At 36.9% G+C, this 12,109-nt stretch overlaps 1 protein-coding gene across 1 annotated transcript in view; it reads left to right on the plus strand.

The window, feature by feature from the left end:
* The window catches only part of LOC127001961 (calcium-activated chloride channel regulator 2-like), a 286,985-nt gene that overhangs the window by 242,428 nt on the left and 32,448 nt on the right, over nt 1-12,109 (plus strand). Inside the window, exon 9 of the mRNA XM_050867229.1 lies at nt 10,655-10,864. Coding sequence (XP_050723186.1) covers nt 10,655-10,864 — 210 coding nt within the window. The remainder of the gene's footprint in view (nt 1-10,654; nt 10,865-12,109) is intronic.

Below are 12,109 nucleotides of genomic sequence, written 5' to 3' on the forward strand. Positions count from 1 at the left end.
AAATAAAGGCATTTCCAATGAAATATCTTTTTACTTAAATCGTTATGAGATAATTTTCTACGTTTTGCAGTTTAGGTATATAAGGTAGTTGTGCTCTTTTAAACTGAGGTAGAGTTTAAATGAACAAGACGTGAAGGTGTTGGGCACCACGGCAACCATCAAACTCCTCAAGAAAAGGGGGGAAAAATCTAATTATGAAAGGTGTCAGGCAAGGTTATACAGCAACCCAAAAATTATTAACGTCTTACTCAGAAGAAATTAGTGGGAAGTTTGGAAATAGGGGTAGACGTTGAATACCTCTACAGCACTAGGTTCCCAGATGGCATAGTCTTAGTAAGTGATTTTGAGGAAAACTTGCAGAATGTTATCCACGTACACCGTAGAATTTGAACGTAAGACTGAACAAAACAAAGGTAATGTCTAATAATCCGTTTGCAGGGCTGCATATAATTATGAGGAACGAAACACTTGAATGGGTAAAATTATACACACATAAGTAGGGCAATCAATTTATGCAAACACTGCCCTCTAAAAATAAATCAGAGAGAAAAGGAATGGAATGGAACTTTTTTGTCATGATAGAATAGAAATGGAATGGAACTTTTTTGTCATGATAGAATAGAAATGGAATGAAACTTTTTTGTCATGATAGAATAGAAATGGAATGGAACTTTTTTGTCATGATAGAATAGAAATGGAATGAAACTTTTTTGTCATGATAGAATAGAGATGGAATGGAACTTTTTTGTCATGATAGAATAGAAATGGAATGGAACTTTTTTGTCATGATAGAGTAGAAATGGAATGGAACTTTTTTGTCATGATAGAATAGAAATGGAATGAAACTTTTTTGTCATGAGTACCATCCAGCCACTCCCTGAATTGAAAAGTGAACAACCGGTGTCTCCTGCCGGTCCTAATATACGATTCAGAAATTGGCGCCTCACAAGATATAAAGAAAGAAATCTAAGAGGCCCGCACACAGAGAATTGGAGAGAAAATGCTGAAAGTAACATGGAGGGCAGAAAGCGAGCATCGTGGAACAGCGAACAGACACAAGTTGAAGATATTGTGATGACGATTAAGAACAAAAATTCACTTGGCCAGATCATATCATGCGTGGAACTGATAACAGGTTGACTTCGAAAGTAACGGAATAGCTACCTAGAAAGTGTAAAGTCAAGGTAGACAGAGAAGCAGGTGGATATATGAAATTAAACATTTGCCGTAGCAGGATGAAGGATACCAACATCAGACAGAGAGGTGGACAGCGTTGGGGAAGACAGTGGATTAGTAATAGCTTAAGATTATGATAATGATTTTGATGATTATGATGAGAGAAGAAATTAGATACATATGTGGTTGCAATCTAGTTACTCATTGCCTCGGCGCAGAGATTCGTCTCTCTTTCCCAGTCGTGTTGGATTGGTCTTTCCTGCACTCTCCGATAATCCTCTTGTATCCCTTTGTGACATTAGGTACTTACCTTTACCTTCCGGAGGTGTCCTCGGGTAGCCATTTGCCGGGCAGCTGGCAAGGGAGGAGGAGGATCAGAAGGGCGTGATAGAAAGCCGTAAGAGAGGACTGAGCGGAATTATAAATGAGTCTGACAAACAGAACTAAGTGGACGAAAGCCGCTCAGGGTAGACCCGACTGTCCCTTGTAGTCTCCTTATGTTCTTTTGCTCTTATAGGTTGGTTGGCCTGTGTCGACTGTCCCGCTTTGAATTGGAACAGAGGCTGTTTTGAGTTTTGATAACTTTTTTTCATAATAGCTTTTAAAGTCTCTATTTTTCACCCTTTTTATGTGTGTTTGTGTCTCCGTGAAGACTGACCATAGCTGGATTGAAACTTCGATGCTGTTTTGTTATATCTTGAAAACATATAAGCCAAAATATCTCTGGAAGCCCTGCTATGTTCCTATGTCATTACCGATTGCCGGGACCGAACCAAAGTTAATTTTTGTTTGAGACCTAACAACTGCATCTCCTGAAGGCTACTGATGCTCTTAACAGATGTGTGGGCTGCCTCGACTGTCCTGTTTTGGTTTTCCACGAAAGTTCACCACTTTATTTTGCTTAAAGCCCTAACCACTGATCCCTCATTACTAGTCACGTTCGTTCTGCAAGGATATTGACCATAGAAAACCATAGAAAACAGATAAATTGCCCGCTACATGGTGCGCTATAAAGGTAATAGAGATACCAATATTGAAATGTCAAAGTTGGTTATTATTTATCAAAGTATTCTGTGCCTTAGCCAGCTATGAAATTGGAAAAATATAGCATGCAGACTTGTTTGAGGCCGTAAATAAAAGTTCAGTACGTTTTCCAGTGAACAGCTGGCTAGCCGCGCTCATTTTATTTTTATGTCGTGATGAACTTTGATATCAAGGGAAAAAATAGGTGTGTTATCTGAAACTGAATAAAAAAGTCCGTATGTTTAATACTTAACAGTACTTAACTTAACAGTTGTATGTTGTGTTTGTTGCACTTTGTTATGAAATCAAGAAAATTATGTGTAAAGGTTTATTTGAGGACGTAATAAAAATAAGTTGTACGTTTTCCGATGTGCTTCCGAACATCGCTATTTTTTTCCCGTACTGCTTTTGATATCAAGAAAATGTTGCTTTTTCTAAGGCGGTGAAAAAGTCTAAGTCTTTTTAAATGAACAGTTAACTAATCTTGTCGAATTTATACTCTAACCTGTTATGAAATGTACGGGAAAAATGTTGATGGAAACATTTTTTTTATATAATATTGAATTGCTGGCTTACCTTATTGATTTTTTTTATGTTACGTTTCTCAGTGGAATCAAGGACTGAAATGTATAAATTCAGTCGTTGTTAAGTAAGGAAGGACGTATGAAGACAATGAACAGTTGGATAACCTCACTGGTCATACCTCTTTTTTAACCCAAGAAACAAATACAGCTAGAATATACCATAAATACTTGGTCTGCAACAAAAAAGATCAGTATTTGTAAAAACTCGTAGGTGAGTATACATGCGGAGTTTTCATTATGGTATGCAGGAAATATGAATACACTTATCTTAGGCGGCAAAAAACATTAGTTTGAATAGAAAAAAAAATAGGTTAACCATTCAAATGTATTCTAGTGTGTATATACCCCCGACAACATGAGGCAAAGAAAATATGACTCTGCACAGAAGGCAGGATGCTTAAAGATACACAATCGTCCAACCTTGCAAAATTGAGTACACGAAAATTCCCTAAAACAGCCGACCTCCCAACCTCCCAATTATCTTGTTAAACCGGAATGTATACTATTAACATTTCTTCGTGCGTTAAACCCTCCTATAACATGAGGGAAAAAACATAAACCTATACAGAAGGCAGCATGCTAAAAAATACACAATCGGCGAACTTATCAGAAATGAGACAAAAATTCGTAAAACCAACCAAGCTCCCTGTCAACTTGTTTAACCGGATTGAGGAGAACACAAATTAATATATAAATTGATACGAAAACTGATACATAAACCGATACATAAATTGGTGCATAAACAGATACATAAACTGATACATGTACTCATACATGAATTGATACACAAATTGATACACAAATTGATACATAAATTGATACACAAACTGATACATAAACTGATACATATGTTGATACACAAATTGATACGTAAATTGATACAGCAAAATGATACATAAATTGATACATAAATTGATACATGAATAAATACACACATTGATACATCAATTGATACATAAATTGATACATAAATATATACAAAAATTGATACACAAATTGATTCTTAAATTGATACATAAATTGATACACAGATTGATACACAAATTGATACATAAATTGATACATAAATTGATACATGAATATATGCATAAATTGATACATGAATAGATACACACATTGATACATAAATTGATACATAAATTGATATACAAATTGATACATAAATTGATACATGAACAGATACACACATTGATACATAAATTGATACATAAATTGATACACAAATTGATTCATAAATTGATCCATGAATAGATGCACAAATTGACACATAAATTGATACATAAATTGATACACAAATTGATACATAAATTGATGCATAAATTTATACATAAATCGATACACAAATCGATACATAAATTGATACACAATTTGATACACAAATTGATACACAAATTGATACACAAATTGATACACAAACTGATACACAAACTGATTCATAAATTGATACATAAATTAATACATAAATTGATATACAAATTGATACACAAGTTGATACACGAATTGATATATAGATTGATACACAAATTGATACACAAATTGATGTATAAATTGATACACAAATTGATGCATAAATTGATACACAAATTGATGCATAAATTGATACAGAAATTAATACATAAGTTGATACATGAGTAGATACACAAATTGATGCATAAGTTGATGCATAAATAGATGCAGAAATGATTCATGAGCTGATACATAAATTCATATACAAATTAATACGAAAATTGATATACAAATTGATACGCTAATTGATACATAAATTGAAACACATTGATACATAAGATGTTACAAAAATTGCTACAAAAATTCATAGAAAAATTGATACACAAATTCATACGCAAATTCATACATAAACCGACATATAAATTGATACATAAATTGACTTATAAATTGATACATAAAGTGACACATAAATTGATACATAAATTGACACATAAATTGATACATAAATTGACACATAAATTGATACATAAATTGATAAAAACAAAAATTCGTAAAGCCTCCTAACCTCCCCATCATCTTGTTTAACCGGATTCCTGCGAACACAAATTTACGGACCCGGATCGACTGGATACATGTCACGGAGGATTCGACTTTTTTTTTCCTCTACGTGACTGCGACAAGCTGTTTTGCTCCCGCCCGTGCGTCATTTTGCATGCTGGATTGGTAGGGTCCCGAGGCATTCTCTCTCTCTCTCTCTCTCTCTCTCTCTCTCTCTCTCTCTCTCTCTCTCTCTCTCTCTCTCTCTCTCGGAAAGTAAATCTGCATTTCATGTTGTTGTTTTCCTCTTCTCTACACTTTATTCTTCTTCACTCAACGTTTTCCTTTTAACAAGAAAGATATGTAACTGCTGAAGCCGCGCCTTGAGCAAACCGAAGCGCCGGTATTAAAGATGAAGGCGTCAAGAAAATCCTGCACCATATTTATTCATCATATTTTCTGCTACCAATGAAACCAAACAAAAAATAAAAATAAAACATAAAAAAACAGTGTAATTCAGGGATGAACAGCGAGCTAGGAAAACGTGGAAAAAGAAAAAAACAGCGTGAAAACAGCAACGATTTAAATTCGAAACGATGCATAACAGCTGGTGAAAATTTGCAAACTGGAGCACCGGTGGCTGTTAACAAATTCCCCTGCCAGCGACGCGGCCATGATTAAAATGCTGCTGCTGTAATAATTGTTGGAGGGGCTGCAAGTGGCCGTGTCTTGGAATACCTGTGAATACTTAGTTAACAAAATACCTGGGAATATATTGTTACGAAAATACAGGAGGTGGAATTCCTGCACTTTGAAGGTTGATTTGTTAATTGAATGTATCCCGAAGACAACATGAATTTTGATGTTTTACAATTGTCAACAAATCATGCGATATATGCCTGGAAACCTTTGGTTATCTTGCTGACGAACGTTTTGAAGTATGGCGATTTGTTTGTAAATGGAAGGCATTACCAAAAGGGGAAGTCTTTTTACGGCGTTACTGCGATGCGATAAAAGAAGAAAAGTAAGAAAAATATATGAAATCTAATTGGCACGAAATGAAAACATACCACGTTCAATTTGTGTGAACACTTAGTTAATAAAATCAAGATTGTGAAAGTGCTGCTCTTTAAAGGCTTGTTAATTTAGTGTATCTCGGAGACAGTATAAATGCTGCCTGTATGTGCTTTCCAAAAATATTAATTGAACTGTACCTGCACGCGCAGGTAACGGATCCTGCCGTGAAGCTCCTGCATTCTGAAAGTTTGTTAGTTAATCGGATAGATCGCAGGACCGTGTTTTATAAAATGGTTATATGTTTTATTGTAGTCTAATAAACTAAGAAGAGGATAAGAATAAAAGAAAAATTCTTACATTGTATACGTGAAGCCATAACTTTTGAGATCCAGCAGTGATGTCCACGCCCTCGAGTGCACGGCTATGAAGGCCCGGCTTCAGAATGGCTTGTTTGTAACTGAACTGTATCGCCAAGACCGTAAATTTTGTATTGTCTGTTAGCGAACAAATGGAAGAAAACGGAAATACGTAAATGATAGCTACCAAATAATATAGTGAAGAATATTTTCCAAGCGATACTTCTGTTTAAGTTCGAATATGTGAATTATCTGAGGGAAAATATAAATTTATATATGCATGTACGTATATATATATATATATATATATATATATATATATATATATATATATATATTTATATATATATATATATATATATATATATATATATATATATATATATATATATATATATATATATATATATATATATATATATATATATATATATATATATATATATATATATATATATATATATATATATATATATATAAAATTGGACGGGAAAGCAACAGTTATCAAAACCTGGTTTGTACATTTGAAAAAAAAAATTACTAGAACATTCAATATTGTGCAGTCCTCTTGAATATAAAGGAAAATAAATATGAGAATTACGTGTACCTTCGGTAAGGTCAGTGAATGCACATTTTCAAAAGCAGATTAAAATGTCACACTGTTTTCCGGGCCCCGTAATGTTGTTTTCCATTTATTGTGTGTCGGGATGTTTGAAGCGAAGGAAATTTTAGGCGGATGTCAGTGAATGTATTTCCAAAAACAGATTCACGATTGATGGGACGCAGCGTGCACACGTGAATAGCTGGAGGGGAAGGATAATGGCAGCTTTTAACTATTGATTACACACACACACACACACACACACACACACACACACACACACACACACACACACACACACACACACACACACACACAAACACACATTTCATATTAACTGGCGTGGGCTGATCCTGAATGGGTGCGGGACAGACCATTACAAAGCCCCGATTACATTACCCGATTCGGTTTTAATTCCTGTGAAGTAGGATTAGAGTTGTATTAGCGCCTGGATTATTTTTTTTCATCTCATTTAAGGATTTTTTTATTCACTTTGGAACTCACATTTTTATTAATCGTCAATCAAAACTTCCATTTCTCAATAGTGATTTGCTTCCGTTTGAAAACCTAAAACTCATAAATGGTTTACAATGTTATGTTGGCACTTTGTATAAACTCTGGCTTCAGGGGCTTAGAATGAAGAGTAAAAGCTAATCAAGATTTTTTTAAATTTATTATTACAGTTTTATCAACACGACTCCTTTCCTTTTTTTTGTTGTTTCTTTGTTGTGTTATCTTTATGTATTATCAATTTTTTTTATACGCTGTACCAGATTCAGTTTCAACAACACAACACAGCACTACACCTTACCTTCTACATATTTACTGCCCTAGATTATATTTGTTTTTCGATTATACATTTGTTTATGCATTAATCAACTTATTCAAGATGACCATTTTTTTCACGTTTCAATGAGCAACATGTAACTCAGCCAACATTGTTTGTACCCCTGTGTTCCTGATATTCCTACTCGTCCTCTTCCTCATCCTCCTCGTCTTCCTCCTCTCCCGTATGCTTCTCCTCCTCCTCCTCCTGAATCCTGTTGCCAATCGGTCCTGGCCAATATGTTCCCGGAAGCTGTGGGTCCCCGGGGTGTTCAAGGTCGGTCCTGAGTTGCTGCTTTCCGTCCAATGCGTCAAATTATACGTGAAGTGTGTGTAAGTGGCGGCGGCGGGCCCGTTAACAAGGCCTCATCCCCACTGACTAGCGTGGTATGCCCTCCCACTGCACAAATTGTACCCCGTCTCGTCTTTCCGGCGTGAATGAAATAGAGAGCGAAACCTGTTGGAGATGAATCCTGAAATAGGAAATAGTAGTGTTGATACTGAGCACTGACGGAAGAGAAAATATTGCTTGCCATGAATACCAGAGGAAATGAAATGTGATGTTTTAAGTGTCAGAATATATAGAAAACCAAATACTGTCAATGATGGATACTGAAGAAAGAAATGTCGCCGGTACTAAAGGAAAGATAAACCTGTCATTGACGAATATTGCAGGAAAGGAGAATGTTGTTGGTCAGGAAAAGTTAGCAGGAAAAGAAAGTGCAAAGTGAAAGCGAAAGGAATATGATGCTTGTGGAAATAAAAGACAGTCATGGCGTGAAGGTCAACAGTAGTGACATTTAGTTTCCATTCTGTTGAAGCCGAGGAATAATACGCAGCATGAATATTCTGTTTCAGATTTGTTCTTCTCTTTATTCTGATTTCTTTCAATCCGTCTTCTTTCATGCCTCGTATTAGACAAGGAGACTGAGACAGACAGATAGACAGTGAGAAACAAATAGACAGACAAATAAACAAAAAGATAGACAGACAGACAGATAGACAAGTAGACAGACAGACAGATAGACAAACAGACAGACAGACAGACACAAACAGACTGACAAAAATATAGACAGGCAAACAAACAAACATATAGGCAGACGGACAGATAGACAAGTAGACAGACAGACAGATAGACAAATAGACAGACAGACAGACAGACACAGACAGACAGACAAAAATATAGACAGGCAAACAAACAAACATATAAGCAGACAGACAGACAGACAGACAGACAGACACAGACAGACAGACAAAAATATAGACAGGCAAACAAACAAACATATAAGCAGACAGACAGACAGACAGACAGGTAGGCAGAAAGATACACAGACAGACATAAACAGAAACAGAAAGCATAGTAACGTTTTACCACAAGGAATAGCACCCCAAGGACAAAAAAAAGGGAAAGTGGAAACACACAAACGTAAAACAGGTAAAAAAAAAAAATAAGATACTTAAAAGCACAAAGGTAAATTCAGAGCAAAACCTAGGTGGTAGGCAAAGACAGAAAACCATTACCCTTTCACCCGCGTCGCCTCACCTGCGTTTCACCTGTGTCTATAAGGTGTCACGGGCAGGTGTTAGCGGCGGGGTTGTATATTATTCCCGCCCACCCTGCCGCGACACTTTACTTGACACGAAGACACGTTGGAATGTAATAACAGAATCGACGCAATTTCAAATCCATCGCGAACAATGGGAAAGGCGATGTAGCCGATGGTGTTTCTCTTATTGTCATTGTTTCTGTTGTTGTTGTGGTGGTGGTGGTGTTTTGTGGTGCTGGCGAGGAATTTGAGAGTCGAAAGGGAGATGACTGTCTACTATACTGGATGCTGTTGTTAATGTCTCTTTGTTTCTGATGCTATCGATGTTAAGTGAATTATTTTTTTTTTTACAACAAAGGAGACAGCTCAAGGACACACAAAAAGGAAACAATAATAAAAAAAAGCCCGCTACTCGCTGCTCCTACAAAAAAAAAGAATCAAAAGAGGTAGCCGAAAGAGAGGTCAATTCCGGGAGGAGAGGTGTCCTGATAGCGAAGAATAGACGTTGGGAGTAGATCATAAAGTCCTATAGCAAATGTTGTGACCGATATCATTATTTTTTTGTTATTATTAGTTATGTGAGATAGTTAACAATCAAAACTGGGATTCAATAATGTAATTTTTTTTTTTTTTTTTTTTTTTTGCCAGCAACGTTTTTTTTTTCTACAACCATTCTAAGGCCCATTATTTTTTCATTCACTTATTTGCTGCATATTTCCTTCATGAGCTTTCAGGGGCTGCCTCCCACAACCCTCCCACTTATCTTATTCTCTCTTATCTCCGCACATTTCTTTCCCCCTTATCACAATCTTCTCTCAGTTACTTCGTTATCACCTTCCAGCTCTTTTCCCCACTAAAACATTCACTTATTTTCATAAAGCTCTCTTCCTTTCGCTACAGCTGTCTCCCACTCATCTCAGCAGAGCTCTTCCTCTCACTACAACCTTCTCCCTCTTATTAAAGTTCTCTTCCTCTGACAACAACTTTCTCCAACTCATTACCCGAAAGCTCTCCTCCTTTCACCACAATTTCCCCCCACACATTTCCTTAAAGCTCTTTCCTCTAGCCACAATTGTCTCCCACTCATCTCAGCTCAGCTCTTCTTCTCACTACAACTTTCTTTTCGTCCCCGTTCACACTGTCCCGACTCTGGACCACGACAACCCAGCGACTCAGGGTACACGAGGTCTTGGGTGTGAAATATTGATGTGAAAGGGTCATACTTGGTTGGAAAGAGGTCTAGAAACGATCGCCGGATGCTGAGTCGACACGGCGTGAAGGGGAGCTAAAAATCGTTGGGTTGTGGTCTAGAGTCGGCACAGTGTAAACGGGGCCTTACTTGTTTCCTTAAAGCTTCCTCCCTCTCACATCAACTTTCTCAAACTCATTTCCCTAAACCCCTTCTCCTCTCACTTCAACTTTCTCCCAATTATCTCCTGAAAGTTGTTCCTCTCACCACAACTTCCCCTCATATCCGCAGAACTTTCTTTCCCTTCCTACATCGTTCTCCCACTCACAACCTTCTCGCTATCTCTCACACAGGCCGGGGAATGGCGGTACCGCGTGGAGAATAAAGCGGACAGTCACCAGTCGCTCTACATGCGGGTCTGGGCCACTCCTAAAGCCCCCAACAACACTTCTCCTTCGTCCTCCTCGACCGCCAACGCCATCAGCCTCACCGCCTGGACCTCCAACAATGCCTCGCCAATCAACGTCTCGGACACCAAAAACCCAGTGGTGGTGTACGCCCAGGTGAGAGAGAGAGAGAGAGAGAGAGAGAGAGAGAGAGAGAGAGAGAGAGAGAGAGAGAACATTTGAACATTTATTTATAACCACAAATACATTAAAGTATATAAAATACATATTATATATAAATTACATATATAATTGCAGTTAACCTTTTTAAAGCTAAGTTTTTTAGGCAAGAGAGAGAGAGAGAGAGAGAGAGAGAGAGAGAGAGAGAGAGAGAGAGAGAGAGAGAGAGAGAGAGAGAGAGAGAGAGAGAGAGAACATTTGAACATTTATTTATAACCACAAATACATTAAAGTATATAAAATACATATTATATATAAATTACATATATAATTGCAGTTAGCCTTTTTGAAGCTAAGTTTTTTAGGCAAAAGAGAGAGAGAGAGAGAGAGAGAGAGAGAGAGAGAGAGTTGTGTTACATTAGCTGTGGTTGTAAGATTTAAGGTTCTACACTATTATCAACACTTGTGAATTAGTAATATCGATTGTAATATTGTTGTAATATCCCCGACAAGTGCTCCTACAAACGTGAAAAGGTAAGATGTATTCGTGTCTTTTTTTTTCTTTTTTTTTTACAGGAAATGAGGCAGCTCAAGGGCAATAAAAAAACATTAAAGAAGCCCACTAAGACGCTGCTTCGATAAAAATTATACTCGGGAATTTAAAGTATTGGTAATTTTAAACATGTTATCTATTAGGAGCAGCGAATTGCAACCATATCTATATTGTTTTGATTACTACTAAGTCTGTCTTTGTCGTGGAATAACAGATATGCAGTCACAGAGAGAAAAAAGTATGTTTCCTTATACATTGATAAGTCTCGTAAATACACGCTCCGTTGTTTAATATGTGGGGTTAGCATGTTTGCCAGACCTGAGACCAAAGTACATATTGTTCCCATGCTGCCTGTCGTACGCAGCTGGAATTGTGTTATAAGGAAAATAATACTGAATCCACGTTGCGCCATTTTACGGTGTCGTCTGTAGGGTTTTCCAGCCTGACACCAAAGACCAGATGATGCCTTCGCTGCCTGTACGACGCAAATGGAATTCTGTCTTGAGTCCTGTGAGATTTGAATCTTTTAAAAGCTCCTCGAACCGCCACTTAGAGGTTTTGTTTTGCGTTCTCATTTCTCGTTCATTTTTTCGGATTGTTGTCGTTTCGCAAAATATTCCCACTTTACCGTCTGTAAAATGTATGATAAAAATGTTATGATGAGAGAAATGATTGAGTTTGTATGCGCT

Source organism: Eriocheir sinensis, chromosome 22 (assembly GCF_024679095.1).
Source record: "Eriocheir sinensis breed Jianghai 21 chromosome 22, ASM2467909v1, whole genome shotgun sequence".
Taxonomy (NCBI): domain Eukaryota; kingdom Metazoa; phylum Arthropoda; class Malacostraca; order Decapoda; family Varunidae; genus Eriocheir; species Eriocheir sinensis.